The 17,608-nt window shown below is 37.5% G+C and overlaps 1 protein-coding gene across 2 annotated transcripts in view; it reads right to left on the bottom strand.

The window, feature by feature from the left end:
- The window catches only part of apbb2b (amyloid beta (A4) precursor protein-binding, family B, member 2b), a 263,038-nt gene that overhangs the window by 9,343 nt on the left and 236,087 nt on the right, over window positions 1-17,608 (bottom strand). For both annotated transcript variants that reach the window (XM_060824596.1, XM_060824606.1), the window contains exon 11: window positions 4,054-4,168. In XM_060824596.1, the coding sequence (XP_060680579.1) occupies window positions 4,054-4,168 (115 nt within the window). The remainder of the gene's footprint in view (window positions 1-4,053; window positions 4,169-17,608) is intronic.

The following is a 17,608-nucleotide window of genomic DNA, read 5'->3' as shown; positions in this document are numbered from 1 at the left end:
GCCATTTGAAAAAAGCAGCTCACCACCACCTTTAGGGATTTAAGCTTAGACAATAAATACTGTCTCTGCCAGTGATGCTCACATCTCATGAACGAATAAAAAAATTTGATCTAAACAATGTTTGGATTGCTAGTAATAAATTGGAATTGGAAAATTATCCAAATTTAATTTCTAGTACATTCAGCATGTCAAATTTGGGATTTCTATTGAGCTGCCCATTTGATCTCATTCACTGTGATTTATGTAATCCAAGTGCAAAAATACTTTCTGCTTTGGGCTTGGTTGGCAGTAAGCCACTCAATTTGATAAGTATGTCTCTCTTCCTCGCCTGAGTTTCTGCTCAGTTTGGACATATCACCTAACTCCGAATCTGCCCTGAATTACTGTAATGGAAAAAATGTCTTCAATGTAAGACATTGATACATTTAGGAATGACAACTTGGTAAGATGTTATTAATACTTCGAAAATTGTTTTATCACCAGAAATAAGCATTTTAAATGGCTGAAAATTATGTAAAACATGCCTTCAAAAAACTAAAACATTTTTTAAAAATGAAATTAAATTGGGAGACAACAGAAATTCCTTATAAAACAAAAAAGTTTGTTCAAAACCTTCAGTATCTTTGAAACTATGTGTTCAACTTCATCCGGGGAGGCTGCAAATATTGATGCAATTAGTGGAAATGCTGGAGGGCAATGAGTTCCCCTCAGGGGCAGCTTCAGGGGTGGGTTGGGCTTTTGCTGCAATGTTCTTATAAAGAAGTCAGAATTGTGATTTGCATTGAATACAATTTGCATTTAGAAATCCTTGATCTTTTGTACCAGTTAAACCAGGCAAAGCAGTCAAGTGAAAAATCCAGGTTACCTTCTCTGACTTACATAATAAATTAGATGGTACCGAGTTTTTGCCTTATAGTCATTCTGAATTTCAGGTGGAAATAATGTTTAGTTGTACATTATATAAATCATAAGTAAAACATCAACATTGGAAAATGCTAATTCCAAAAGTGCAAAACACCATTTATGTTCAGACCTTGCTAAACACAAACAAGAACATTGAACAGACCCTCACTTTGATAGTGTTCTAATAAGTACAGTATGTTTCAGACAGAGTCTCTATTTAGTGGTGGAAGAAACAACAATGGTATAATAATCATTTTTCCTGACATAATCAACATGTCCTGACAAGCTAGTCACTGTTGTACAAGGTTGATTGGTCATCTATTTGAATTTTTTACATTCTCAAATTGCTTTGCTGGTTTTAATACTTAATCGCTCTTAAAAAAAATCATACATTAACAAATAATTAAAAACAGAGAACTAAAATGCTTTAAAACATCATCACAAAAACATGCTTATTATATCAATTTACATTCAGACAGACTGTCACTTAAAACAACTTATATTTATATAAAATCTTTGAGGTAGCAAAATATCCCAAGGAGCTTCCCAGAAGTTATCATTTAACACAATTTAAGTCAAGCCAGGAAATATTAAACCAGGTAATTAAACGCTGGTCAACAGATTAGATTTTAAAGAGTACCTTGAAAGAGTCAAAGGGCAGGGAGTTATAGATCAGAAATTCCAGAATTTAGGGTCAAGACAGTTGAAACGATTAATTTTGGGGTTGCAGTTCGTGCAGCACAGATATCTCCGAGGGTTACAAAGCTGGAAGCGGTTACAGAAATACTGAGGGATGAGGCCACAGAGAAATTTGAAAACAAAGTTGAGAATCTTAAAAATTGAGGTTTTGTCAGACTGAAGGCCAATAGAAGTAATCAAACACACGGCTGATGGATGATCAGTATAAATTAGAATAAAGGAGGAAGCAGAGATTTGGAAGAATTAAGTTTATGAAATGTGCTTGCTGGAGACCAGTCAAGGAAGATTTTGAGTAGTAAAGTCTAAAAACGAAATAAAAACATGGATAAAGGCTTGTAGTGGTGTGTGAAGTTGAAGGGGAGAGACAGAGTGAGAGAGAGTAACAGAGAGAAAGTGTGGAATGGAACTATCCTTTTTTCTAAAGCAAATATCTGATGCAATTGAAGCTTTACTGGCTAGGTCACAATTTATTACTCATCTCCAAATATCCCTGCGAAGGTCACGGTGATATACTGTGAATATAACAGTGGCTGGCAAGGCTATCTAAAAGACAGTCAACAGTTACATTCTTGTGGATTTGGAGTCATGTGAAGGTCAGATTGAGTAAGTATCAGAGATTTCTTTCCAAAAGTTTCCATGAGAAACTGGTAACTTTAGCTTTTAATTTTCAGATATATTTAATGAATTGAATTCAGGGACTACAGAGTCAACAGAGCACGAGAGAGAAGGGAAGAATTGGGGATTGGCGATACCAGCAGATTTGAAGGGATGGAGGAAATGAGAGACAACTGCTAACAATCTCAGCTAATGGAGGTGGGGGGAGGTCAGGAAGGGAATCTGAGTGGTCAATAGTTTGGCAAGAACAGGTTTGTACAAGCAGTTGTGTACCATGGACAAACCGATCTTAGAGAGGTCAGCTTATGAAGAAAGGTGAGGACCTAGAGAAAATTTGCAGGCATCAGGCAGGGGGAGCCTGAGGGTAAGTTCATTCCACTCGGTTAGTGAAAGGAAAAGAAGCTGTAAAGTTTTTAAAAAAATCTTTCATCATAATTTCCAAAGTCAATTAGGCATCAAAAAGATTCAAATGCCTTTTTTTTAGATTGATTAGAGAAGTAGTAGGGCCTCAGAAGTACATAAATAACAGTAAGAGTAAGGAAACATTACCAACTCATCTGTAACGTTTGGTGGAAATGGACTATTCGAAATATCAGGGTCACTAAACTGCAGAATCTTGGATAAAGAATATTTAAGAACAGTGTTAACTGTCAAAGCAGAACAGCATTGAGTTCTGTTTACGTGTCCTTCATGCACCAAGTTATTAATTTGATTATACAATGAATGTAAAATTTCTATTTCGATTTCACAATTAACTTTGCATAAAGACATCACAGATTGTTGTCAGTATTCACTGCACATAAACTCTGTTCACAATGTTAAGCCATCAACCTCCACTTAAAATGATATGAATGACCCCTCAAAAGACTCAGATCCTAATTTGTTGTAGAGTCAGTTTGGATTTCTTACTCAATACTTTCTGTGGAAACTCAGCATTAGTATTTGGGAATACTGCATACCATCTTAAGAATAAGAGAAGGGGCAATGTTTGTTTATTTATTCTTTCTTTCTTTAGCAGGGTTGAAACTCTTCCTTAAAAACCAGAAATCCCAAGTTGCCCTTGGTAGAACCACTGAACTGTGGTGATTTCGCCAAACTTAGTTACATCATAGCTATAGTTCTAGTATTACTGCAGTCCGTAATCCATGCCATTCTATCAGCATTGCAACACCAATGCCTTCAACCTGATGCTAATCTTTAGACTTTCCGCTCTCATAGTTTACCAGGTTTGTGATTTATCCTCTATACTGGGGTATGTGAACATATCTCCAAGTCCTTTTCACCTACCCTCTCCAACCTACATCTTTACTGATGAAAATTACTTGTTTAAAAGATTATACCTTACCCTCTAGGCCATGACTTCCCACAAAAGTTGACAAATGTGCCACAAGCTGAATTTATGGGGCCATGAGCTCCAAGGCAGAAATGGCCACTGTTGGAGCTCTGACTGACTTAACCGGCAGGTCGCCATTTACACAGGACCTCTTTCTTCTCACAGGTGCCCTCCCTTACTTTTGCAGTTCTCACTTCTCCATCACATCCATTTACATGCTTCAAAATAGAGTTACAGTTGGATGACATTTGGGAAGTACTGCCACAGGTACCAGAAAAGAAAACGCAAATGCCCAATTATTTCAACAAATACTGTTCTGTTTTGTCTTTATGGCAGCTAGATGGAAGGTAGCTGAAGGTGCTTCTGGTAAATGATGTGCCTTGATTATAACTGTAAAGTCAGACTTTATAAAATACCCAGAAATGCTAATTGTTGTGAACAACACAAGGTGAGTGAATCCATTGGCATAGGAGGGTTCAGAGCTGATGGAAATTTGCTCTCACCTTGGAGCAGATTTCGTGAAGACTGGTTGCAATGGCTTTTGCTGGTGTATCACATCGGAACACATGACATTTTAGGATTCGTGTGTCTTTATCTCTTGCGACATAGGCAAAATCCCTGCGCAAATAAGAATGTGAGACATTAGCTGCAATTATTTATCAAAATTGCCTCATGCGCCATTTAAATAACACTGAAGTTGACAAACCTTTTCTCATTTATTGAGGGAGAAGCAGTATGTTCTATTGTCAATATTAAGGCATCACACACAAATAACAGTGTCACTTGTATCATCAGAAAAACATTAGGTCCTAATTAACTTTCATTGATGTATAGTAAAAGTAACAAAACAATTTTGAAACAACACATGCTTGGAAGTAACTGATGACAGTATCTGTGGCTAATGTGTAATGTGCTTGCATATCTTTCCTATTTTGGCAGATGCATCAATCCATTAAAATTGCAGAGAGAAATCATGTTAGAATGCATCAAGTCTTCCTTTGCTATATTTCCAATGTAATTTATGGTTCATGAACAAATTATAAACCAGACAGATTGTGTACTTTGCAGATATTTAGTTTAATACAGTATTTCGTGCAAATGGGTGTGATTTTTTTCTCTGACACCTGGCAGTAATCATTCAAATTCAAAACCTATTGCCACTTAACAGCACCTTGAAACGGTACAATAATAAAGACAATCATTTCTAAGGTAATGACCTACATTATCAACTTACATTCACTAGTGAATATAATATAGAATTTCAGTCTCAGAGTTCAGAGGATAAGAAACCACCTGAACTTCATGTACTAAATGTGTTTTATGTATAACGAGGGGTCAGCACAGGAGACAATCATATAACCTGTAGCTGGTTGTACCATTCAGCACGATCACACCTAATTATTGGCTTCAACTCCATTTCTCACCTGCCCCACACAACTGGGGCAGAGAATTCCTAAGATTGACAGTCCTAACTGACTGGCCCCTTTATCCGGAGACTGAGCTGCCACAGAGTTGATTGCTAACCAGGGCAAATCAACCTCTCCATGCCTGGCCTGTCGATCCTTTTCAGAGTCGTGTATATCTCAGTCTTATAAATTCCAGAGACTATAGGCCAATCTGAATGCAACTTGAAGAGATGAAACAAAGAAACAAATGAAATAAGAGAGAACTAGGAAAGGAAAAACAAGATGGAGGCAGAGTTTATGATCTGAAATTAGAATCAAAGAACCCCTTCAGTGTGGAAACAGGCCATTTGGCCCAACAAATCCACACCGAAGACTATCCGCCCAGACCCATTCCCCTATCCTATTACTCTACATTTACCCCTGACGAATGCACCAAACACACACATCCCTGAACACTATGGGCAATTTAGCTTGGCCAATTCACCTAACTTGCATATCTTTGGATTGTGGGAGGAAACTGGAGCACCCGTAGGAAACCCACGCAGACACAGGGAAAATGTGCAAACTCCATACAGACGGTCGCCAGAGGCTGAAATCGAACCTGGGTCCCTGACGCTGTGAGGCAGCAATGCTAACCATTGTTGGACTCGATGTTGAGTCTGGAAGACTACGCAGTGCTAAGTCAAAAGATGAAGTGTTGTTCCTTCAGCTTGCAGTCACCTTGACTGGAACAAGGTGGAGGATTGAAATGACAAGAAACAAGGAGCTTTCGATCATGCTTGTGTGCTGAATGGACTATTACATATGTTCCTGGTGTAAGTATACCCTTTCCTTTCTGAACATGAATATTTACAAGTTTCACACCTTTTAAACGATATTCTCCTTTCTATTCTCACTCTTCCATGCATACTCTAACTGTCCCTTGCTGCCTACTCACTTAACCTGTCCATATCTCATTGCAGTATTTGGTCACTTCCAAAGCTTGCATTCCCACCTGAATTTGTTTCCTCAGCTAACATGAATATATTATTCTGTCTCTTTAATATACATGAAAAATAATTGAAACTGAAGCATTTATTCTTGCAGCACTCATACACTAAGGGGTGACCTTATTGAGGCTTGGATAAGGAGAGGGATGGATAAGGTGAATAGTCTTGGTCTTCTTCTCAGGGTGAGAGTGTCCAAAAGGAGAGGGCATAGGTTGAAGGTGAGGAGGAAAGATTTAAAAGGGGCCTGGGGGTAGCTTTTTCACACAGATGGCAGTGCATGTTTGGAATGAGCTGCCAGAGGTACAATTGCATCATTTAAAAAGCAACTGGATGAATAAATGAATCAGAATGGTTTAGAGGAATATGGGGCAAATGCTGGCAAATGGGACGACTGGTCGGCACTAACAATTTGAACCAAAAGGTCTGTTTGTTCTGGATGGCTCAATGACACACTACCTGTCACAACCTGCCAACTTGAAAATGCACCATTTGTCCATATTCTTTGTTTCCCATCCATTAACCTATCTATGCTAATGTATTATCCCAATTCCATGAGGCCTTATTTTGCGTATTAACCTTGTGTGTGGCACCTTACCAAATGCCTTTTAAAAAGATAAGCATAAAAAGGCCTGATTCCTCTTCCTACAATTCTGGTGACATCCCAAAAAACCTCAATAAACAGGTCAAGCATATTTTCCCTTTTGTAAAACTAGGCTGACTTTGATCAAAAGATGATTGTGTAAGTACATTGTTTAGATAGCCTTAATAATAGTTTTCATGTTTTTCAATCATTGATGTAAGGCTAATGGTTTATAATTCCTCTTTTTATTCTCTCTTTCCATTCCTCAATAGCTGTGTAATATTTGCTAACTAGTAACCTTGAATGACTATTTAGAATGTAGAGAATTCTAGAAAATCATAACCCCAACATCCCACATTTCAGCTGCTACTTTAATAGAATCCTTTGATGAAGCACTAGAGATTTGCTGCATTTTGGTCCCACATTATGTTCCTTCAATATTTTCTCTTTGCTGACATTGAGTTTAATTTCTTCACTGTTTAGAGTGTGGTGCTGTAAAAGCACAGCAGGCCAGGCAGCATCCAAAGAGCAGGGAAATCAACATTTCGGGCATAAGCCCTTCGTGATGAAATGCCGATTCTCCTACTCCTCTGATCCTGCCTGATCTGCTGTACTTTTTCAGCACCACACTCTTGACTCTGATCTCCAGCATCTGCAGTCCTCACTTTCTCAGTTTAATTTCTTCATGTAGCTGCTAGGTTATTATTTTCTATAATTTGCGACTTATTCAGTGATGGTCTCTGTTCAAGACAATCCTCATGATAACTTAACCTGTGTCTGCCTCTGTGGGCATCAACTTAAGGTTTAGCTACTTATATACTTGTGTAAGCCCTTCCAAACTGTTTTTAAAGTTCTGACTAGTTTATTCTCATTCTATTGTTCGTTTCCTTTTTAATTGGCATCTTGCTGATCCTGATTTCTAAAACACACACCCAGTCCCCTGACTGACATACTATTCTTCACAACATTATCAAACATTTGCAATGCCCTAAGTACTTTGGAAAGCATACATTCCTTGCTGACTCAGTTGGTTGGACGATCGGTTTGCACTGCATGATGCCAACAGCAGGATTTAATGCCCGTACCAGATGAGGATACCAGGAAGCTCCCACTTTCTCAACTGTAGCCCTTGCCTTAGGGTAAACCACCACTAGTCTTCTCTCTCTTTAATGAGAGGGCAGCACTATGACCTTCTGGGACTATGGCAACTTTACTTTTAAAAGGTACAGGAATTGTAACACTTTTTTTTGGTGTAATACTGCTATAAATTTCCTGGGTAACATCAAATAGATCTCTCATGATTTTCTTTTAATTAGGACATAATTTGCTGAACATGATGAATAGTTTATGCTTCCCACTATCTATTTATTGCCATATGGTTTATTTATTTTCCCAGCTTTGTCCTCCCTCCTATAAAACTGCCTCTTTAAAACTTTTCATTGGGAGAAGCAGACTTAACTTGCAACTTTAATATCGGTTTCACCTGTACTATGATCACTACTCCCCAGTGGAATGTTTACTATGAGATTACTAATTAACTGTGGTTTATTGCACAACACCATATTCATCTCCAGTTCCATAACATATTGCTCCTAGAAACTATCACAGTAACATTATGAATTCATCCTCCAGACTACATTTGCCAATTTGATTGGTCCAATCTACATGAAGATTAAAGTCTCCTTCAATTATTATATGGCCTGTTATATGCTCCATTAAATTCTTGCATAGTATTCAACAGTGGTATAAATGCTGCACGGGAGTCTATAAGCTACGTTGACCGTGTTTTCTGGTGCTTGCTAGACCTCCTCATCTGATCTTCTAAGCCAAGATTTTTTCACTATTGTGCTTATGTCATCCTTTCCTACAAGAGTTACTTCTTCCTTTCTGTTTGTCTTTTCAAACTGTGATAACAGCATGGAATTTATATTCTCCAACCGCGGTAATTTTGTAAATGTAACTTTGTAATGTTGGTTTGAACATTAGTTTGTGTCCATAGTTTATTTGTCTTATTAGGAATGCACTGAACTTTTTTTTTACAGGTTGGAGAACCTTTAGTTTGGGGTGGCACGGTAACCCATTGGTTAGAACTGCTGCCTCACAGCACCAGGGACCAAGGTTTGATTTGAGCTTCGGGTGACTGTCTGTGTGGACTTTCCCCATTCTCCCCGTGTTTGCATGGGTTTTCTCCAGGTTCCCCAGTTTCCTTCCACAGTCCAAAGATGTACAGGTTCGGTGGATTGGCCATGGGAAATACAGGGTTACAGGGATAGGGTCTGGGTAGGATGTTCTTTGGAGGGTTGGTGTAGACCCGGTAGGTTGTGTGCCCTGCTTCCATACTGTAGAGGTTCAATGATTCTATAGTCTTAACGTTTTCACTCTTATTTATGGAGACCCACTCACTGATGTATTGTTACTGTTAAATTCTCTGAATTGCCTGTTCCTCTCTGCTCATCTCAACTCAAATCTTTTCCTCAACTACCACCACTCACTCCAACCCCTGTTAAGATTGAACAGGATACTGGTTGCAGTCCAATTTAAGTGGAACCTACTCCAGTCAAACAGCTCCTCTTGTGTACTGGTGCGAGTACCTAATGTTGCAAAACTCCTTTCTCACCACACCACTCTCAGACACATGTTTGTCCCTAAGCCAACTGACATGTAGCTCTGTTAACAATTCAAAGATGATTATCTTTGAGGTTTTGTGTTTTAAGTTTGAGCCACAAACCCTTCCACACCATCCATTTAACCATGTTATCTATTCCTATGTGGACCACAACATCCTCCCAATCCTTCTGTATGTTTGTGTCTCGCCACAGAGTGATGTCCTTCACCATGGCAGCATAAATGGCCATGATTTCTAACCCCATGATTATCTGGTCTGCTATTACTACTGCACTCCTTGTCATCTCCCTGTTTGAATGGTACCCTCATGCCAAGGTCAGTTCATTCATTATTCTCCTCGGTCTCAACTGCACAGATATCAAATACTTCCTACCTATTGGACAAAGTCAAGCGATCCATTACGTCGTGCTAGATCTCCACATTTGCCTGATTTGCAATTACACTTTGTCCCTGACCATTCATCAAGTCTAAAGTTCTGCTCAACAGGGGCATGACTGTTCCCTAGAAAAAGTGTCCAGGTAACTCTCTTCCTCTTTGATCCTCCGCAATGTATGCAACTTAGACTCTAGTTCGGCAATTTTTAGTGGAACTTGCTTGAGCTGGTGGAGATACTGCTCACAGGTATGGTTATCTGGCAGTACATTGCAGTTACAGCACATCTCATTCTCCTTTATCTATCTAACCTTATTTATTCACATTCATTTGATTAGTTAACTAGTTACTAATTCATTAAAGAAAAGTAACAACAAGTTACCGTCTCCTAGTTTGGAGACAAAATAGCACTCACCAGCTATGAGATGGAAAGCTAAACAAAAACAGCATCTTCTTTCCCCCCAGCACTGAAATCTCACTTGCACCAAATTCCTAATGTAGCGTAAGCAATATGTTTCCACTTCATGGCCTACTTCTCTATTCTAGTTTGTCATTTGTTATCATTCAGTTCTGCTTATCAAACGGGGACTTCAAAGAATAAAATTGTAGAAATTAGGTGACAGATAGTTTTACATTTACAGGGTCTGTTACAGAGTGATATGTGCACTGTAGATGATATTTTGCTTACAGGTTTTGTTACTCAGCCTAATGTTACTCATGGAAAAATGTAAGCCTGTGTTTCCTGAGAAACAACACTTGTTTAAATATACCTATCAATCTTTGCAAATATAATTAGAACACCTGTTTTGAAAGATACCAGAAGTACAATAGCAGACAAGCTGTTAGACAGCCATGGTGAGATTTGGCTCAATTCATTAATCCTTCAAATGAAAGGCAGTGCAAATAGCAGCAGGATACCAGGGTGGTAAACTAGAGACAGTGTATTTTTGAGGGACAGAAAATCTCAGGGGGATGCAACAACTGGAATGTGCTTCAAGTACTGAAAGCTTGGCACTGAAGGCAAACATTTGTAAAATTACTTGACTGGGACATCAAATATTTATTTCATACATGAAAGCTATTAATGAAATTACATATCTGAACAGAAATGTTTGGTTAAAAATAAAATTTACCAATACTGCAAGGTCTGTGAACTGAAAGAATATCAACTTACAGCTATATTTATATAAATGCAAGGGTAAGTGACAAATTTTTGATAGTTTAGACAATATTCCACCCTACCTAGTATCTATTTATAAAGTGACAAAATAAATCTGCTCTGCAGTGTTGAGGTTTGGTAGGATATGAATATATGAGACAAAGTTAGTACTAATGGGCACTTGTAACTCAGTAAAGGAAAGAGATTAAGTTAAAATGAAACATCCCATAAGGAATGCAATTTGTATGCATAATAATCTTTATGGGATCAAAATTGCATTCCAATTATCTTTTACATTTTCAATTGAACCCAAGTGTACATGTTAAATATAATTTTAGTGATTCATCAAAAAATGTGGTACTTTAATAATCCTGTGAAAAAAAACTGTTTTCATTTCCTTTTAAAACCATTTTCTTGTCACATTGTAAATTCTTTCAAGTAGCAACTGATGTCTTTACTTGTCCCAAAAAAAAACGGTAATACATCCAGGTTCTCTGAAAGCTTGGGAAAAATTGCAGCTTGCAGCCAAAACCTTCATCCTACTTTGTTTTACTTATAAATCCACATTGGATTTCAAACAATTTTTACACAGATAAAATGGGATGATTGTAAACATCTCTAATGTGCTGAAGTGCTCAGATTTGAAGCATTCGCATTGCATTCAACCTTGGCATTTACAGCACCCACAATCTGCGAAACATCAACACAGTCTCAAAGGAGGTCAGAGCTAAAGATTTTCACCAGTGCAGACAGCAACACTTTCTATGGATCTGTTATATTTCTGTTATTGAAACTGATGTGACTTATCAAGATGCTGGACAAAGAAGAAAAAGATTTGATTCTGTTTTTTAGTTAGATTAGTTTTCATTCCATGGGGGTTAGACATCGTACAATTGGTATATGAAGCAGTTTTCTGGAAAAAAGATGAGGCCAACATCAGAAGGCTCTTGTTTCAGAAACAAATATTCCCAACGAGAGTTTGCCTTATAGCAAGTTAAATTACTTTAATAAGATTAGCACAGAGATTTAATTGGCTGGCTGGGGAAATCTAAAATTCAAGGGAGCAATCTCAGGATAAGGACTGATCATTTCAGATGAGACGAAGAGAAATTATTTTACACACAGAATCTACAGAAGTCTGTATGCCAGAGGGCTGTGGATGCCTCATCACTGAATACATTTAAAGTTGTCATTGACAGATGTTTGGTAGTACCTCAGGAAATCTAGGATATGGGGAATGGGCAGGCATTTGGAAGTGAGGCTAAGGAGTTGCTGGATGCCTCAGAAACACAGGGCTGATGTCTTTCGGAAACGAGGAGAGCCATTTAACATGCTCTCTGCGGACTGCACCTTCCATCACTCTAGACTTGTGCCTTCTAACAGCAGAACCTGGGCACCCAGAAGATCCTGTCTGACAGTATTCGACTTGGAGTTGGGTTACCAGAGAATTTGTCCCATCTTCTGCTTCCAACATGAAAATCTGACCCATGAGTACAAAAGTAAGGTAGCGAATTTGAGATATTTAGTCTCAACTGGAACACTGCGTCCAATTCTAGCACCACAGATTCAGAAGGTTTGAGGCACGTCAATTATTTGGATAGATTGGAGAAGCTGAGGTTATTCAGCTTTCAGCAGAGAAGGTTGAGAGGGGCTTGAGAGAAGTTACCAAAATCATGAGGTTCCAGACTGAGCAGATTGAGAAATTATGTTCCCAGTCGAGGAAACATTAAGAACATGGATTAAAGGTGTGACAGGCAAAAGAGTCAAAGGCACATTAAGGAAAAATGTCTTAGGCAATGAAAGGTATGGTCTGGAATGCATTGCCTGAAAAAGTGGTGCAGCAGATTCAAATTGTGATTTGATTCCTAAGGGAATCAGTTAAGTTCATGAAAGGAAAAAGAACTACAGAGCTGTGAGAAATACCAGGGAGGGGGACTGGCTGGATTGTTTGAGCAAAAAAAATGGCTTCAATATATGCAGCAAGTATTCTGTGCTGCTTTGCCCCATTGCTCCCATAATATTGTTTCCATTCTATGGGATTCAGTCAGCGCAGTTGGCTGCATGGTTGACTTGTGGACAACAACAATGTGAGTTCTATTCCGTACAGGCTGAGGTTACCATGAAAGTTCCAATTTCTCAACCACACCCAAGGCATGGTAGCCCTCAATTAAACCACCACCTGTTGTCTCTCTAATGACAGAGCAGTCCCATGCTCCTCTGGCACTGTGGTGAATTTAACTATGGCTTCCACTAAATATAGAAAACAACTTCGTAATAAGGAGATTCAATTGCAACTTTGAAACAAGGAATTAGAAGGAATCGATTAAATTATTTGAACTCTGCTAAATAAAAAAATCTTCAAAATGTATGTTAGAATATACTCTTCTATTATTTCAGCAATCAATATAATTGCTACAAAAAAAGAGACATTTTGTCAAAGCTTTTCATTGATCTGTCTTCAGTTCAATTCTTAAGAAATATAAATTATAGGGAAAACAACATATATAAATATGACAGGAGATGGCTGAATGGTTGGCAAGTGGACTTTGATTAGTAGATGTGCTGAAATTGTGACTGCAATAGTCAATGATGGCCGATAATTAACTGCCTAGCTTTGTTTAAATTTTAAGTCAGGCAAGTCAATTCTGATTGGTCAAAATTGCCCTGTAAAGTGAATCATACAATGGTTGCCACTTATTTTGAATTGAAACACGATAATCTATTAGTTGTCGTTAACTGGAGCAAAATCTATGGCAATGCCTCTATCAATCAGAGCCCATTAACAATCAATAAGCACACTCCTTGGAATATAAATGCTGTTTTCCCTTATTTAGTGCTTCTTGTGAATTGTCTTGATGAGTAATAGGCATAAATCTTTTCACAAAATGAGTCATTGTTCAGTGATATTCAAGTTCTGTTCTATTAAACAACTATAATTTCTCAGGGATCAGGATTATCACCATGACATTGGACAGAAATTGAACATCTTCACATGAAGGAAATTTAAATATTCAAACCTATTGCATTTCAGTCTTTTCAGTTTTTTGCCAGTCTTTCACATGACTGTGGTCAAATAGTATCTCATTAAGAGGAACTGTTATTATATCTGCTGGGTGATTCTAAATTATTTCCTTTGGAAATTCCTATAATGAGACAAGTCAAAAATATATAAAACACAAATTTAATCTGTAGTTATAATTTAGGTGCACCAATCCTTCAGTTTAACAAACTCATCTCTCATTGAGTTAACTTGAGATACAAATATTCTCCTTGGATAACATTCACATATTCAAGCAGTTCAACACAAATTGTAGACTATGTGCTTCCACAGAAATATAAAATTAAATATTCTATGATGATATACTGTGGTCACTGAAGGTTACATTCCAGACTATTCAATGTCCTCAGATGATTCTATTCCTGTCAGCCATATTCTCTGGAATAATTTACAGTCTATTACACTCCTGGTAGCTTGTTGTGCTTCAGCAATCTGGGATAAAGTGTGGTTGGGAACATACAGTATTGTAACATTTTTATCTTCATATATTGCCCATAACACAAGGTCTCACTGGCATTCAATTCTGCCATAAATGCCCATTACTTTACATTTAATGTTACATTTATATTGAACTGAAATCACTGGGGACTTGACCTGGAAACTAATTGGTCAAGAACACTATATATATATATATATATATTGCATTGCCTGCTAAATTAATAGCAATTAAAAGTTATTGAGGTTGCTATTCTATTTAATCTGTTTCAATTAATTGAATATTTTAATGGCTTTTACTATACACTAGAGATTTCTATGATAAAAGAAAATTTATGCGTATTGGTGTATGCTTAATATAAATCATTTAATGTTTGCAAATGTAAGTAGAAATATGGGAATCACTGTCAGAATCTTGATGCTATTTAAAATAAAACTTATGTAAGCTGCCAACATTAGTGCTATTAGAAATACCACATGTAGTTAATGGAAAGCTAAGGTTACATTTGGGGCTGACAAATATTCCATGAGTGACTCAACAGACATAATCACAAGTGATTTTTGTAGGTTGCATTAAAAATGTAATTAGCACTATCCACAGTCTCTTATATATGGAGTTTAACATGGATAAACATGGTCATTTTTGTCTAAAGTTTAGAAAGGCAACTTATTATCTAAATGGAGAGAAACTTCAGAGTGCTTCAGTACCGAGGAATCGGACTGTCCTCGTACATGAATTGCAGAAAACTACAGGTACATCAGATAATAAGACAGACAAATGGAATCTTGGTATTTATTACTATAGAGTGGAATACAGTGCTAATGGCAGTATGGCTGCAACTATACTTGAGGAGGAATGTAGTTGAACTGGAGGCAGTTCAGAGAAAATTAACTCCACTGATTCAGAGAGGAGGGGTTTGTCCTTAGCAGTTTAGGCCGATACGCTGGAGTTTAGAAGAATGAGAGGAAATCTAATTTAGGCATATAAGATGGTAAAGGAGATTAACAAGGTCGACTTACAGAGGATATTTCATTACCTGGGACAAGTCAGAACAAGAGATCATCACTTTAAATCTGCTACCCTTTATCCTAAACCTAAGATGAGGAGGAATGACTTCTCCCAAGGGATCACAAATCTGGAATTCACTACCTCAGGAAGTGGTGGGTGATGGGACAATAAGGAGGAGATGGACAGATTTTTAATTAGCAATAAGTTAAAGGGTTATGGACAGCAGTCAGGAAAGCGGAGTTGAAGCCAAGAGATCAACTATGATCCTATCAAACAGCAGGACAGGCTCAAGGGGTAGGATTACCTGATCCTACTCCTAGTTCTTATATTAGGACATAGAAACAATACTGCACAGGAACAGGCCCTCCGGCCCACGATGTTGTGCTGAACATGACACCAAATTAAACTAATCCCTTCTGTCTGCCATATTCTTTACTTGGGATTTCCTTTTAAACGGAGGTGTTACAGAAGTGAAATTTGATTTTAACATTCCAGCCTAACTTTAAAGGTATTCTATTTGTGACTCTCACTTTGAAGAATGATTGATGCTTTCATTTTTCTGAATGCTCTGTAGTTGATTTGTTGTGAATGTAGTCCAAGGGGCAAGCATCTTACCGTTAAATTATCTCTGCCCCTAACAGCATAAGCAAGATTGATAAAAGATCAATGAAATTAACATGAATCTTAATGCGCTATGAAGGTATACAACAATTCTGATTAGCTCCTATCCTTTGATACCAATTAATAGTTTTTTTCACAATTTTGCAAAAACTGTTTGTTTGTTTAGTGACATGTCAGATAATGAGAACTTTAGTATTCTATTTCAGGATTACAAGTTAGGAAAACTAGTTGACTGCTGGTCTGCTTGGACAAATTAAACTATTCTCTTAACATAGCCTGTATACTATTGCTAAACACACAAACGCAGTAGGCTCAACTTTCCCAGTTCTACTTCAGATAAGAGGGCAACATTTTTCAGATTTAGCATCGTAGGATTTTCTGTACACATTTTCCGTTCATATTATCAAACAGAGCATATTCATTGATTTAATGTCAAAATTTTGGAGGGTTTATTATTTTTATCCTTTTACAATTCTTAATCACAAAACTTGTAGAGGAGATGGGAATGAACCGAGTGATAAAGCGATATTAAAACAAAACTTCACTAGCAATAGTTAGTTCAAGCGAAAAGTTGCACTGAAACCATATCCAGAACTTGTTAGTGCAGAATTTTTTGTGATTATAGCATCTTCTGGACAATTTGTTGCAATATTCTAGATTCTAATAATCTAGAGAAATGAACCTGAGAGTGGCCACCAGTAACTTGTGAGTTGTAAATGCACAATGTGTGTATACGTTCCTTCTGTCTGCAATGAACAGGGCACCGTCTTTTAATGTAGCTTCTATCGTATATAAGGCAAGCTTGAATGACAATCCGAAATTGGTTGTCGATGTAATTCTTTGTATACTCAAGACTACATAGCAAATGCTATTCAATTGTAGAATCATTTCAATTGTGACTGCCAGTTTCACAAGCTTGAGCTAGTTGGGCAAATTCAGTACCTTGCTTTTTGTGAACAGTGAAAGGGACATGCTGTTTTCTACAATCCACAGTCTTCAGAATGTTTGGCCTATTACATGAAGAGTAAAATGGTTTATCAATGTCAGTACCAGTGTGAGGCTGTGTGTTTAGGCCACAACTGCCCTGGAGTTTGTAACCCCACTTGGGGTCCAAACCACCACTTTGGGAAGCTTCAGATTAATCTGTAAATTTGGTGTGTAGGAGGTTTCAGTTCGTCAATGCAACACACATCAAAAACAATTGAAGGGAAAGTCCTGAAGCCAGATCAAATCACTGAATTAAGAGCATGAATTTGGAGGACAAAGTGAAATGGCATCTCCACTTGGCCACAGCTTAAACATTTTGTTATTTACATTTAATAGTAACACAATCTCTTATCCTGGCAGTTTGAGCTTTATTAAGAAATAAATAAAAATTACCTCTCACTGAGTCCAGGAAAGCAGAGGAAAAAATCAGAAAGAATGCAATGAACAACAGGAGAAAACAACAGTACAAAACATAGAAAAGGTTATCACATTAAACATATTCATTTGTTTACAGCTTACAAAAAAAAAGCTGAACATTAAATGAGAGACAAAGCACTAGTTTTCTCACAATTAAGTGATCAATTCCTGAAATACCTCCAGCATGCAAACCCAAATTACTCAATAAAGGCAGTACTATAATTTTTCGTTCAACAAACAGCAGCTGCCAATATATTGAAAGAAATTTTGAGGAGGTTGGGACAATAATTTTTGCACTTGTAGTTTAGATGTTTTTACATTTACTGGCGGGATATAAAGTGTGCACAATAAGCACACTCATAAACCTTACTTGTGAACTGAAAAGACGTGAAACTATCAT

This window comes from Hemiscyllium ocellatum, chromosome 1 (assembly GCF_020745735.1).
Source record: "Hemiscyllium ocellatum isolate sHemOce1 chromosome 1, sHemOce1.pat.X.cur, whole genome shotgun sequence".
NCBI classification, from domain to species: Eukaryota; Metazoa; Chordata; class Chondrichthyes; order Orectolobiformes; family Hemiscylliidae; genus Hemiscyllium; species Hemiscyllium ocellatum.
Note: the sequence above shows the minus strand (reverse complement) of the source record. Positions and strands in the feature narration are given on the sequence as shown.